We start from the raw sequence: 15438 nt of genomic DNA, 5'->3' as shown, positions 1-15438 counted from the left end.
TACCTAAATACTTCCCTTGCAAAGTACTGTTCCTAAGTCATCAACATTTCATCTAACATTTGATTGCTATAATGCCATCACTGCAGTATCTACATGCAACAGTGAATGCATATTCGGACACCCTGATAAACCTTATGTAAAAGTGTCAGGCTTTTTGAACATGGCTCTAACACAAAAAGAAAGCATTGATACTGTATATCTCCAAGCTGAAAGAACTTTTATTTTTCCTTCCCCGTCACATTTCAATTTGTCATTTAATGAAAATGACACAGAAAAGTATTAAACTGAAGCATGAAAAATAAAATTTCATCTTTTAATCCATACGGCTTTATGCATGGAGTAGGAAAAAGTTCTCTCAAGTCTGCATGTCAGCTGAACGTAACTGATGCAAAGTTTTAATCTCTAATTCTATAACAGGAGGTGGTGAGGGCAAATTTGTGTACATGAGTTTATTTCCCCCAAGCCACACCTTCTGCTTAATCATACAGACAATATTGAAAAACAGAGGGTAAATATATGTATTTGTTTTACCCTCTATAAATGGATGTAGAGGTGATCTAGTTTTACTACTACTAAATTGAAATATATTGTAGGTTCCTACAGAACTGCTCACATGTATCTGAAGGCAGATCACAATCCAGCAAGTTGTGGAAGCATCTGGTAACATCTATATTTGTTCTTTTTGTAACTTTTCAGCTCAACAGCAAAACAAAAAGATTGCTGTTACAACCCTGACCACTAAAGTCAGCAGCATTTTTTTTGAACAACTATGTTATACATTCATACTTCAATTTGTAAAGCAATTAGTAATGTGTGAATTCCTGATTTGATGACATCAGGGTTCAGATTCAATCAGTATGGTGTACTGGCACATCTTTCTTGCTGCCATAGTTTCTAGAATTTTAACTTTTATTTAAATTTTTTTTAAAGTAACTCTAGCAGTTAAGGTTGTTGAGATAGCATCTTTTACACTCCACTCGTGTTTTTGAGGCTATGCCTGCATTTGTAGAAGCTGAAATAGCTCCAGAGGTGCCAACTGTACATTCATATTGTTGGTGTCACTAGGCATATCTACCAGGTAACTCAGGGGAGTGGAAGGCCAGAAGAGCCGATGAAACTCCTTTGCTCTGGGTCTAAGTGAGCCACAGTGACTCCATCTTAAGAACTTTCACCTACTTCTGTGCTAACTGCTTACATGCTGAAGCAGAAATGTAAGGGTCAGCTTTTCTAGCAGACAGCTGTAATTTTGTTCACACTAGCAAAACTTGTAGTGATAATGTGGGGGAAAAGGGGGAGGGAAAGACTGCGTGTGCATGAATCTACAAGGCCATAGATAAGCATACGAATGGGAACTGTTCTAATAAGCCACAATGTGTGTCTGCTGTAACTGCTAGAGGAGGGAGGGGTGGGAAGGGTAAGAGGGAGTAACAGACAAAGGCTTACACAGAAACTGCTTGGAACATAAAATGGAACATGTGCTGATATGTGCTGCGCTTGATTTGAGACGTGTTGGTCTCCTAGTGCCTATTCAGAGCTCTTGAATAAAGTTGGTTTTGCTTCTCCACTCCTGGTGTGTCTATTAGTGCGGCGCACACCGGGCAATGAACCCTGCTGTTTGCCTCCTCGGGCCCATCTGGGCCGGCAACAATATCACTGAGTGCGAACTCAGATATTCAATGATATTTTGGCATAAGTGACCAGGCTTGGGAGACGTTGTCTACCTCCCTCTCCCTATCAAGAAGATATGCCCAAGGAGCCTAAAAGAGCATAGCTGAGCATCTCAGGCACCCTTAAAGGGGAACCAACTCAACAAGCCTAGTGGGACACATAAGCCTTACCTAGTGGAAGTCAAATCCAAAGTACCTAGCAGAGTCCAGGAGTACATATGGACCCCAAAGGGAGGGAGTTGAACCCAAAGAGCCCTGAAAGTCTGCTTGACCATATTTTGAAGATCTGCACAATAAACTGTGAGCAGCATCACTTGTGGGTGGATCTTATTTTGTGGGCAGAGCTTGGAAGAGAACCATTACCTTTCTGTTCTGACTTCTGGACATTATCAAGTGTATCACCAGTTTTCACAATTTTGAACTTCATAGTACATTATCTCTTTTCCACATTTCCCCCCAAAACCTATTTTATCTGTTCCTTTTCAGTATTTGAGAAAATAATGATTTACAATAGTTTTCTACTGTAAATTGTCCCTTGTCTTTGTAAACTACACGTTTCCTAGATTTTGACTTTTTTTTTAATATAAATTTGAACTTCTATCTTCAGTGCACTGTGAAGAAGAAAACACATAGGCTTCAAATAACACAGGCACTTGCTTGCCTCATTTAAACATCTTCCAGGCATGTAACAGAATCAATGAGTTAGATACTTTTTCTTTTAAAAGCCAGAAAACATGTCTAACAACCCAATATATGCTTAACAGATTGCTACTGACCAACTGGAATTGCATTATACTGATAACCTCTTTAGGTCTGAGTTATCTATTTTAGGTTCAAATCTGGCTGAGGTCACAAGTGAATTTGGTGATCTCATCCTAGCCTACATCAGACATTTGGTAACATCACAAAAAATCCTGTCCAGGAGGCCCAGAGAGTTGGAACAACAGTGTTTTACAGGACAGGCCTAAAGAGTAGTAAGAACGAACTACCTAGAATCTGTTCACATACTGCTTAGTTTTAGTCAGACAAGAATTATTCCTACCCTTGCTAATTTATGAGCATTCATCACCTTTTATCTTCACTTTGAAGTACACACACAGTTCTCATTTGAGGTCTCTTACCTGTATATGTCAAATAGATGACACTCAGGAATACAACACCAGCAGCTAGTGACACACCCAAGAAGAACAAGGTCTGGAATTCTTGCTTTGTTAGTCTGTCTCTCAAATACTGCAAAAAGGCATAGGCTTGCAGCAGTGCAAACACACCTGGTTAAAGAAAGAGGAAAATTCTTGTTTAAATTCTCCAATAGAACAAGTAATAGCTGGTATACCTGTGGAATCCTTTGACCAAGGCTATGTCTACACTAGCACTTTTGTTCATCAGGGGTATGAAAAACAAACAAACAAAAAAAAACAAAAAAAAACCCACCACACGCCTCCGACCGACATAAGTTTCACTGACAAAAGTGCTGGTGTGGACAGCGCTATATCAGCAGGAGACACTCTCCTGTCGGCATGCAGGGGCTATACAGGAGACCTTACAGTGGCGCAGCTGCAGTGGTACAGCTGTGCTGCTGTAAGGTCTGTAGTGTAGAAACAGCCTATGCTGGAATTCTGGGAAACATTGTATGACCTTTTAAGAAGACTACTGCAATGCTTACCCTTCCGGCCAAGAACCCATTAACACCTATGCTCATTTGATACGTGATCCACAAGACTAATTTGCAAGTTAGATTACTCGTGTATCTTTAAAGAGTTAAAAATGTTGCTCTTGATAAAGGGAAGGCACTCCTCTATTGAGGAGTCAGGGGACACTACTTCCCATAAGATTCCCAGTTTGTCGTCATTGGCACTTGCTCCAATGACCCACTCTGCAAAAATCTAACACAGGTCTCCTGAAATCAAAACACTAGATCAGGGATCGGCAACGTTTGGCACGCGGCTCACCAGGGTAGGCACCCTGGCAGGCCGGGCCAGTTTATTTATCTGCTCACGCGGCAGGTTCGGCCGATCGCGGCCCCCATTCACCACAGTTCGCCGTCCCGGGCCAATGGGGCGGCGGGAAGCCGCAGCCAGCACATCCCTCACCTGTGCCGCTTCTCGCCGCCCCCATTGGCCCGGGACACGAACCACGGCGAGTGGGGGCCGCGATCTGCCGAACCTGCCACGTCAGCAAGTAAATAAGCTGGCCCGGCCGGGTGCTTACCTGGCAAGCCGCATTCCAAACGTTGCCAACCCTGCACTAGATGGTCTGTATCTTGGCACAAATGAAAGTAAATTTTCATACAAGAGGAGCTGACTGAAAAATTTAAACTATGAATACTAAAATGTAAAAATCCCTCACCTAGAATGTTTCACACTATTCAAACTATTTCAGAAAAAAAAAATCAAAGATTTTAAATTATTTATAAATTCAGTTGTTCAGTAGAAGTTATATTCCACCTACCAAACATTCCAAATACACAACTGTTTTTGACACTTAAAAGTCACATTATATTCCAAAATTACAGTTGATCTAGTCGTCAATACATGACTTCATATTGAGAAATGATCTAGTTTAATACTGGTAAAATATTTACTACCTCCATTAACTTACACACACAAAAAAATGATAATTTAACAATTAAAAAGGCATCTCCCCTGCTATTTACTAAATTGTAACATTTTCTATCTGTACCAATTTAATTAGCTAGCATGTTTCTCTTTCACGACTTGCATAATACAAAGGAGGTGAACAGCAACTTTTCTACCAAAAATTCGTGGGATTCTTTGATGCATTCAAATTTTTGGAAATACTAAAGGAATTTTAGTTTTCCTACCTGCAGCAGCCATGTGCTCACTTGTTCTAATTGGCTGAAAGCCCACAAAAGGTATCTGCATGGATAATATTAAGCCCACAATGTAGAAAGTGCTATATGCTATAGAAGAGAAAAGGGGAAGAGTATGAATTACTACATAATACTTCAAAAAACAATTTCAATTTTCCTTTTATCCCCATCTGTAATGACACATAATATAGCAGAACTACATCATTTAGGTATTTGTAGTATTGATTTATATTACACTCTATTTTTATTCAGATTTACCCTGAAAAGATCTTAGCAAATTTCACAACAGGAACACTCTCATTAACAATGTCTCTGGAGGAAGCAAGGAGACCACTGTTACTAATTGCACTAATATGTTCTTGCAAAGCATGAAAGTTAGAGTAAATTGCATACTCCAGTGGATCAAAGCAAGTTCAATATAACGCGGTTTCACCTATAACGTAGTAATATTTTTTGGCTCCTGAGGACAGCGTTATATCGAGGTAGAGGTCTAACTTGAAAAGCAACCAAAAAAATAAATAAAAGTGCCTTAAACCCCCCCCCATGGTGCACCACATATAATTTTAAACTTTGAAACTCATAAAACCACAAAGGATTGGAAGCTAAGAATTCAGCAGGATTGGGAGGGGGGAAAAAAAGATTAGAATTTACATGGACAATAACAACATCCAGAGTAAAATATTAGATAAAATTAGGAACATTTTATTTTGAAGGGACTTCATGCCATCATGCTTCAGGACATAAACCATCTACTACCTGAAGAGATTTGGGAGAAACTTTCCATTATGAGCAGGTTATTCCATCACTGTCCACTACAAGGCTTCTTACACATTTCCCTGTAGCATCTGGTACTGGCCAATATCAGACACAACATTGAACTAGCTGGATTACTGGTCAGATGTGGTATGGCAATTTCTAAGCAGGACTAGTATTATGCTCCTGCTTTTAAGAGCCTACTGGAGTCTGAAAGGATTATGGATTTCATGATCCTAGTAAATGTCATTCAGTGTAGTTGCCACAAATCTACTGCAATATTAAAAAGCAAGATCACGGTACTACTTTTAGTTTGTTTACGGCAGCCTGAACTTTACAGAAAAAATAACTATATATAGCTACTATGCAGCTGTAGAATAATTAGCACAACAGGGCCTCAATCTTAGTTGGGACCTCTAGGCGCTCCATTAATACAAATAAATACCATTGGCATCAGAGATTAAACAGATCAAAAGTAGCAGTGAGAATAAACAGTGGTGGTTAAAACCCCATTCCTCTACCTGACCCCCACAAACATAACCCGAGTATCTCAGCTTTTAAACAGATGTGGATAATAAAGTTTAGAAGTGGGCTACCAAAATGTGTTTCTTGGCCAACTAGACCACAGTGTAGCAAATTAATGTTTACCTGAAAACATTTATGTTTAATTACAAGACAAAAACTACATTAAGAGACAGGTAAGATTGAAAATACACATCTGTAATTTAGGATAAAATACACTAGAGGTACATTTTATTATCCCCCACAAACAAGTATTATAAACACAAAATACTCAAAGTGAAGATTAAATTTAAACAGAAATCTAAGCATATTAAGTTGCTTTACCTTATCAATTTTTTTAAACTTTCCCTTTATTTTTTTTAGTAGCTCATGTTTAAGACAGTACTGTACTATATTTGCTTTTTTGGGAGGGTCGGGGGTGTGTGTGTGTGTCTCTGCTGCTGACTGATTGCGTACTTCTAGTTGCATATGAGGTGTGTGGTTGACTGGTCAGTTTGTAACTCTGGTGTTCGTAACTCTGAAATCCTACTTTACAAAATGGGAAATGACTGCCTAGGAAGGAGTACTGCGGAAAGGGATATGGGGATTATAATAGATTACAAGATACACTATTGACTCATATTTAACACTGTTGCAAAAAAACACAAAACAAAACCAAAAAAACAACACAACACCACCCAAACATTCTGGGACGGATTAGAAAGAGTGTTGTCAACAAGACATGAGAAGTAATTCTTTCAAGCTACTCTGTGTTGATAAGGCCTCAACTGGAGTATTGTGTCCAATTCTGGGTGCCACATTTCAGAAAAGATGTGGCCAAATTGGAGAAAGTCCAGAAGAGAGCAACAAAAATGATTAAAGGTCTAGAAAACATGACCTATGAAGAAAGACTGGAAAAAAACCTGGGTTTGTTTAGTTTGGAGAAGTGAAGACTTAGAGGGGACATGATAACAGTTTTCAAGTACATAAGAGGTTATAAGGAGGAGGGCGAAAAATTGTTCTTGTCAACCTCTGAAGATAGGACAAGAAACAATGGGCTTAAATTGCATCAAGGGTGGTTTAGGTTGGACATTACTTCCCAACTGTCAGGGTATTTAAGCACTGGAACAAACTGCATTGGAAGGTTGTGGAATCTCCGTCATTAAAGGTTTTTAAGAACAGGTTAAACAAAAACCTATCAGGAATGGCCTAGTGATTACACAGTCCTGCCTGGAGTGCAGGAGACTGGACTAAATGACCTCTCATGGTCCCTTGCAGTCCTTAACTTCTCTAATTCTATGTGTAACTCTGTAGATAGGTAAGTACAAACTGCCTACGAATCACCCTTTTCCCTTAAATTTACCCCCCCCCCATTTGAAAACATTTCAGTATTAAGGTGTCCACAACTGAACGCAGCACTCTAAGTACAGTCTCATCAGAGTCATATGAAAATGGACCATTGGGTTCATTTCCTTGGCCTCTGGTAGTGATACCTCTGGATACGCAGCACAAAAATTGCAGAGATTAGAAGCTCACAGCCAATTTGTTATGCACTTGTTTGTGTCACTATTTCTAGTTCTCTAGGCACAATTGTAGTATTTCTGTCTTTTATAGTATATGCAATACCTCAATTACATATTCTGATTTCTTCTCTCAATTGGCCAATTACTTAATTAATGGAAGTCAGACTTAACAGGTTAATTGCCTTTTCTTTCAAAGAGATATTTACTAAATTAACTTTTTCCAGGTCCCTGTTACCTGTTACATTCTCCAAGACTTCTCAAAAATTGTCATTTGTGGAGTTTAATTATCTAATCTATTTTCTTATGCTGCACCTGATAAGAACATAACAGCAGCCATACTGGGTCAGACCAAAGGTCCATCTAGCCCAGTATCCTGTCTTCCGACAGTGGCCAATGCCAGATGCCCCAGAAGGAATGAACAGAACAGATAATCACCAAGTGATCATCCCCCGGTGCTCATTCCCAGCTTCTGGCAAACAGAGGGTAGGGATACCATTCCTGTCCATCCTGGCTAATAGCCATTGATGGACCTTCCCCCATGAACTTATCTAGCTCTTTTTTGATAAGAGAGGCTCATGGATAGATTCCCTTTTTGAAGCATAATACTGTAACTTATGACTCATGTTTCATTGTGTTCCTTAATATTTATACCAGAGCAGCTAAAGGCCCCACATTATATATCTTCAGTAATCTCCAATTTCACAATAATGTGTCCAGGAATTTTTCTGCAGCAGATCAGAATTACTGTAGATTTGTTTATTTTTCCTCTTATATCCTTACCTGCAGGACTCTGTCACTATCGTCTTCATTATAAGCTTGTACCTCACTGGCTTGGTAAATCCTTGAGATATGCCATGGCTCTATCTTCTTCCTTTTATATCTCACCTAAGACTGCACCAATAGCATCAACATTCTATTTTGAGACTTCACATCAACAAATACTCATTAAGAAAATCTTGTCATCGATATTACTTTTAGCTCACCTTGCTTCCCCCATCCTCAAGCGTACAGACTTTTAAATTCGGGCTGTCGATTAATCACAGTTAACTCACGCAATTAACTCAAAAAATTAATTGAAGTTTTAATTGCACTGTTAAACAATAGAATGCCAGTTGAAATGTATTAAATACTTTTAGATGTTTTTCTACATTTTCAAATATATTGATTTCAATTACAACACAGAATACAAAGTGTACACTACTCACTTTATAAAAACAACAAAGAGTCTGGTGGCACCTTAAAGACTAACAGATTTATTTGGGCATAAGCTTTCGTGAGTAAAAACCTCACTTCTTCGGATGCATAGAGTGAAAGCTACAGATGCAGGCATTATATACTGACACATGGAGAGCAGGGAGTTACTTCACAAGTGGAGAACCAGTGTTGACAAGGCCAATTCAATCAGGGTGGATGTAGTCCACTCCCAATAATAGATGAGGAGGTGTCAATTCCAGGAGAGGAAAAGCTGCTTCTGTAGTGAGCCAGCCACTCCCAATCCCTATTCAAGCCCAGATTAATGGTGTTGANGTCAACACTGGTTCTCCACTTGTGAAGTAACTCCCTGCTCTCCATGTGTCAGTATATAATGCCTGCATCTGTAGCTTTCACTCTATGCATCCGAAGAAGTGAGGTTTTTACTCACGAAAGCTTATGCCCAAATAAATCTGTTAGTCTTTAAGGTGCCACCAGACTCTTTGTTGTTTTTGTAGATACAGACTAACACGGCTACCCCCTGATACTCACTTTATATTATTTTTATTACAAATATTTGCACTGTAAAAATGATAAACAAAAGAAATAGTATTTTTCAATTCACCTCATACAAGTACTGTAGTGCAATCTCTTTATCCTGAAAGTGCAACTTACAAATGTAGATTTTTTTGGTTACATAACTGCACTCAAAACAAAACATTGTAAAACTTTAGAACCTACAAGTCCACTTCTTATTTACAATGTCACCATAAAGTGAGAACAGGCGTTTGCATGAGACTTTTGTAGCTGGCTTGCAAGGTATTTACGTGCCAGATATGCTAAACATTTATATGTCCCTTCATGCTTCGGCCACCATTCTAGAGGACATACTTCCATGCTGATAACGCTCGTTAAAAAAATGTGTTAATTACATTTGTGACTGAACTCCTTGGGGGAGAATTGTATGTCTCCGGCTGTTTTACCCACATTCTGCCATATGTTTCATATTATAGTAGTCTCGGATGATGACTCAGCACATTGTTCGTTTTAAAAACACTTTCACTGCAGATTTGACAAAATGCAAAGAAGGTACCAATGTGAGATTTCTAAAGATAACTACAGCACTCAACCCAAGGTTTAAGAATCTGAAGTGACTTCCAAAATCTGGGAGGGACGAGTCGTGGAGCATGCTTTCAGAAGTCTTAAAAGAGCAACACTCCAATGCGAAAACTTCAGAACCCAAACCACCAAAAAAGAAAAATCCACCTTCTGCTGCTGGTATTGGACTCAGATGATGAAAATGAACATGCGTCGATCCACACTGTTTTGGATTGTTATTGAGTAGAACCAGTCATCAGCATGGACGCATGTCCTCTGGAATAGTAGTTGAAGCATGAAGAGACATATGAATCTTGAATGCATCAAGCTTGTAAATATCTTACGACGCTGGTTACAACAGTGCCATGCAAACACAGGTTCTCACTTTCAGGTGACATTGTAAACAAGAAGTGGGCAGCATTGTCTCCTGCAAACGTAAAGAAACTTTTTTGTCTGAGCGATTGGCTGAACAAGAAATAGGACTCAGTGGACTTGTAGGGTCTGAAGTTTTACAGTAAAAGCTTTGTTATCCGGCATGTTGGGGGAATGGGGCGTGTCGGTTTATCAAATATTCTGGTTAACTGAGGTTTATCAATGGAATACCAATTTTCAAAGAATTAGAATACAAGTGAATAAAGTATAAACTACAATAGTACAGTACACAGGTATTCACCAGTCCAGTATTAGTACTGCGCTGCAGAGTGGTTTCTTGAAGCACTTAGGGTACGTCTACACTACCCGCCAGATCGGCGGGCAGCAATCAATCCAACAGGGATCAATTTATTGCTTCTAGTCTAGACACAATAAATTGATCCCCGAGCGCTCTACTTTTGACTCCTGTATTCCACCACCGCACGAGGTGCAGGCAGAGTCGACGGGGGAGAGTGGTGAAGACACCACGGTAAGTCGATCTAAGTACGTAGCTGAAGTTGCGTAACTTAGATCGATCCCCCCTCAGTGTAGACCAGGCTTTAGGGTTATACAGGTAAAGTTTTCTATACAGTAGGTTATATTATGACACTACATATCACTATGGGCAGTGCATGACATACACCCAGATCACTAAAAACACATTTAACACTAAAACTATACTGAACATAATTTAATCTTTGGTGATTTAGAAAGCACTTCAGGATCTTGCAGTGCCTATGGGGCATCATTATCAACATCAGTTATCATTGTAGATGTAGAAGATGTAGGAGATTGGGCTGACTCTAATGACCCTATGACAGAGGTGGGCAAAATTTTTGGCCCGAGGGCCACATTTGGGAATAGAAATTGTATGGCAAGCCATGAATGCTCACAAAATTGGGGTTGGAGTGTGGGAGGGAGAGTTCTGGTTGGGGGTGTGGGCTCCGGGGTGGGGCCAGAAATGAGGCGTTCAGGGTGCGGAAGGGGGTTCTGGACTGGGGAATGGGGTGCGGGCTCCAAATTGGGGTGCAGGCTCTGGGGTGGGGCTGGGGATGAGGAGTTTGAGGTGTAGGAACGTGTTCTGGGCTGGGACCGAGGAGTTTGGAGGGCAGGAGGGGGATCAGGGCAGGGGAGTGGGGAGAGGCTCAGGGGTGCAGGCTCCCGGCGGCACTTACCGCAAGCAGCTCTGCATGCTGCCCCATCCACAGGTTCCCAGCCAATGGGAGCTGCAGGGGCCGCTCTTGGGACGGGGGCAGAGAGGAGACCCCGGGCTGCCCCTACACATAGGAGCCGGAGAGGGGGGCATGCTACTGTTTCCCTGGGCTGGAGCACCGAAACGGGCAAGCCCTAGACCCCACTCCTCAGCAGGAGCTCAAGGGCCGGACTAATCCGGTCTACAGGCCATAGTTTGCCCACTCCTGCCCTATGACAAACCCTGGAAGCTGCTTTTTTGAATAAATTCCTGGTATCAGCTTGCCTATTTGTCTTCTGCCTCTTTTGCATGAAAGTAGAATGCAGAATGAGCAATTGCATAACCTAGTGGGTAGTATATTAGTCCTGGTTACTAGACTGAAGATTTGTATTGGGAGATATCAGAAATGCCGGTTAATAGAGCTTTCTGGTTGATAAAGTGTCAGATAACACAGCTTTTACTGTACGTTGTGTTATTTTTGAATGCAGGGTTTTTTTTGTACATAATTCTACATTTGTAAGATCAACTTTCATGATAAAGAGACTGCACTACAGTACTTTATGAGGCTGAATTGAAAAATACTATTTCTTTTGATTTTCACAGTGCAAATATTTGTAATAAAAAATAAATATAAAGTGAACACTGTACACTTTGTATTCTGTGTTGTAATTTAAACCAATATATTTTAAAATGTAGAAAACATCCAAAAATATTTAAAGAAATGCTATTCTATTATTGTTTAGTTGCAAGATTAATTTTTTAAATCACGCAATTAATTTTTTAAATTGCTTGGCCCCCTACTTTAAATATATGATTCTATATCTTTTTAGAATATCTCTACCCTTTATCATTCAACTTGGAAGTACATGACACTTGTCAGTGAAAGCTCAGCCCCATCTCTTATTTCCTAGTTGAAAGCTGACTAACTAGCTCTCCCAGTTCTGAACCCTGGAAGTTGTCACCTTAAGGGAAAAATGGTAAACTAGCCACCTAGCTGTTCATCACAGAACATTCCATAATCATTGCTCTCCACTACTGGTCACTCTAACTTTACTTGGCATCAAAGGATTCTCCAAAACAGTCATCTGCTTCAACCCAGGCTTCAATTTTCTAGACATTCCTAAAGCAATTCTTGATTACAAACCCTATCTATTCCAAGGTCGCTTATAGTAAGCTGAAGCTTTCACGCAACTTTCAGGATAGACTTTAGCCTTCTTGTCATTTCTTCACCTGGCAACTGGGAGGCAGCACACTGGCTATCATTTTTACAAATACTCTGGGCCACATTCTTGCTACAGTCCCAATCCCGCAATGAGCTCCCCAAGGACGGATCCATAAACCCACACAAAGTTCCACTGAGTTAAATGAGGTTCCATCCATACAAAGCTCATAGTAGGATCAGGTCCTATATTTATTACTGGTATTTCTGTATCTCCTAGGAGCTCTGATAAGGAATTAGGCCCCTCTTGTACAATACACTGGATAGAAAAGTAGCTAAAATAACCAGACGCAACAATCAAGATGACTTGCCATCTTTTTGTTTTTAGAGGCTTCCTTTCAGCATTTCTTTTTGAGCCCTTGGTCTGGCTACTATTTTATCATCTGCTATGTCAAGGGAATATATTTTTGCTATATAATACTCAATTTTCAAGGAACTGTTGTTATAAATCATTCATAACAGCATGAAAATGTTGCAACACTGCCATCCTGTGGAATAAAAGTAACTGACATTCATCAGTGCATGTCATATTTGTCTATTAAACTATCTTAAAATAAAGCATCACTTTTAAGCCTCCTATATTATTGTTATGTTTTCTACATAATAATTTATTCTTCCCCTACTTTATTCACCTCCCTCCAGAAAGTTTGGGAAAGGCAGAAAGAGTGACCATCACAGACAGATTCTCTCTTTCCCAGCAGTGCCTAAGAATTCTTGAAACAGAAAAAGAAAAGCTGGTGCACTGTGTATGCTATTTTCATACTTCAGTTCACACTATTATTAAAATTCCTCCAAATCCCTTCATGCTCCAAGGATCTCATACCCAATTTTTAATCCCAACCGTATTCCATCTTTGAGGTGCCACAATGAAGGCAACACATATTCCTGTTTAATCCAGAAGTGACAGTTACTTGCATGAAACTCTCCCCTCTCTGAATTAAATACAGGGTTTTCCATATGGCTACCAGTTCCCTTTTGCCTGGGAGAGAAAAAAAACAACTAGGCTTCTAATTCAATGATGTTACTTGATTAGAAATCTATACCAAAGTTTGTATACAAGAAAAAATTGTCAAAGCTCCGAAGTGCATAGATTTTAAGGCCAAAAGGGACCATCTTTTGATCATCTAGTCTAACATGCTACATAACAAAGCTCACTGAATTCACCCAGTAACTCCATAATTAGCCCTACTGGGTTTGTATATTCTTTGCGAGAACAAGGAATCATGTACTCTAGTCTAATGATTTTAAAAACTAATTAGGTCACCACACCAAAAAAAAAAAAATCTATTCTACGGAGAGTAAGGAACTTTCACAAACCAAGCTTTGGTACAATTTTAGTTGCTGCGCACTGCACTAAATCATGAGAGAATAACCTCCTGAAAGTATGTTCGTAACTAAACCAATGCTGATTTCTGCAACCAAATTTATGCAATTTTACACTATAATTATTCACTTTGATTAAAGAGTATTCTAGGCTCACAAATATTAACAACTCAATCCTAGGGCAAAAAAATTAAAACCGATAGGCTGAAGTCAAAACACTGATATGTTTAATAATCCCAGGTTTGTTTTTTAAAATATGCTGCTCTTCAAATTATAAAACGCTAGTCTAGAGGACAAGAAATAGGTAATTTTAAGTCAATCAATCTCCCCTGGATTTAAGCCTGAATAAGTGTGCTGGCTTACTAAATAAAATTGGGGGGAGGGGGGAGTGTTCAGAACTTGAAAACGTAGAATTGCAGAGTGACAATCACAAGTTAATAATAGAGGCCGCAAATCATTGACCCTCAAAGTTGCATGAACATGTACTATGTCTGCATCTGTAAATGTCTTCCCTGGCAAACATATAAACATACAACACAAACTATTAAAAAAGTATAGTAAATTGGAATCTTTTGTGATCTCAATTATTTTGATAAATTGTTGCATAATCAAGAATTTCTGCTTCTGGTCTGAAAAGGTTGCTTTCTTATTCAGATATTGGTATTGCATTGCCATTATAAGCCATATATCATTCAGATTCAACTAGAAGTCACTGACCCTTATATCAAGATTAAAAAGGTATCAGTAGCTTGACCTCGTGTGTTCAGGAGCAGTCAGCATGAGTTTAGCACCCAGATTCAAAGTGGATCAGTAGATACACAGTTGACACCACTGAAGTCTTTAAACCATGATTTGAGCCAGAGGTTATGGGTCTCATTACAGGAGGGGGTGGGTGAGGTTCTGTGGCCTGCAATGCGCAAGCGATCAGACTAGATGATCACAATGATCCCTTCTGGCCTTAAAGTTTATGAATCACTTGATACATTTGCCTACAAATCATAAAACATCCCCAATCCTGGCAAAGAGTTCATGTTCTGGGGGGAAAATTCCCTGGTAAATTATTTTGAATTATACTGCAAGGCAAATTAGATTATGCCTCATTAAAAAATGGTTACTAACCTTCTGTAACTCTTTTGTTCTTCAAGATGTGTTGCTCATGTCCGTTTCAATGTAGGTGTGTGCTTGGCTCAGAGCAACACCACTGGAAAGTTTTTCCCTCAGCGGTATCTGTCGGGTTGGCTTTGGTGCTCCCTGGAGCCATGCCCTCATAACACTGGTATATAGGGCTCTGCCGCCCCCTCAGTTCCTTCTTGCCTGCTAACTCTGACAGAGGGGAAGATGGGGGGGGAAGGTTGGAATCGACATGAGCAACACATATCAAAGAATAACAGTTACGGAAGATTAGTAACCGTTTTTTCTTCGAGTGCTTGCCTATGTCCATTCCAATGTAGGTGACTCCCAAGCAGTTGCGCAAGTGGAGGGTTCAAAGTTCATTGGCACGCTGACTGTAACGCCACTTAGCCAAAACCCACATAGTGTCTAGCTTGCTGGGTGATGGTACAGTGGGATGTGAAAATGTGGACTCTCAACCATGTTGCTGCTCTACAGATGTCCTGAATCGGAACTTGTGCCATGAACGCTGCCACCAATGCTTGAGCTCTTGTAGAGTGAGCTGTTAGTGGAGGAGCCGGGACCTTCGCTAGGTCATTGCATGTGCGGATGCAGGCAGT

General features: G+C 39.9%; 1 protein-coding gene across 1 annotated transcript in view; it reads right to left on the bottom strand.

Annotated features, from left to right (window-relative positions):
* STT3B (STT3 oligosaccharyltransferase complex catalytic subunit B) overlaps positions 1–15438 on the bottom strand; it is an 81193-nt gene that overhangs the window by 16097 nt on the left and 49658 nt on the right. Inside the window, exons 6-7 of the mRNA XM_034760841.1 lie at positions 4489–4587; positions 2789–2935 (exon numbers count right to left, since the gene is read on the bottom strand). Of these exons, the coding sequence (XP_034616732.1) occupies positions 2789–2935; positions 4489–4587 (246 nt within the window). The remainder of the gene's footprint in view (positions 1–2788; positions 2936–4488; positions 4588–15438) is intronic.

This window comes from Trachemys scripta, chromosome 2 (assembly GCF_013100865.1).
Source record: "Trachemys scripta elegans isolate TJP31775 chromosome 2, CAS_Tse_1.0, whole genome shotgun sequence".
NCBI lineage: Eukaryota > Metazoa > Chordata > Testudines > Emydidae > Trachemys > Trachemys scripta.
The sequence above is the reverse complement of the archived record's forward strand: the minus strand, read 5'-3'. Positions and strand labels throughout refer to the sequence as shown.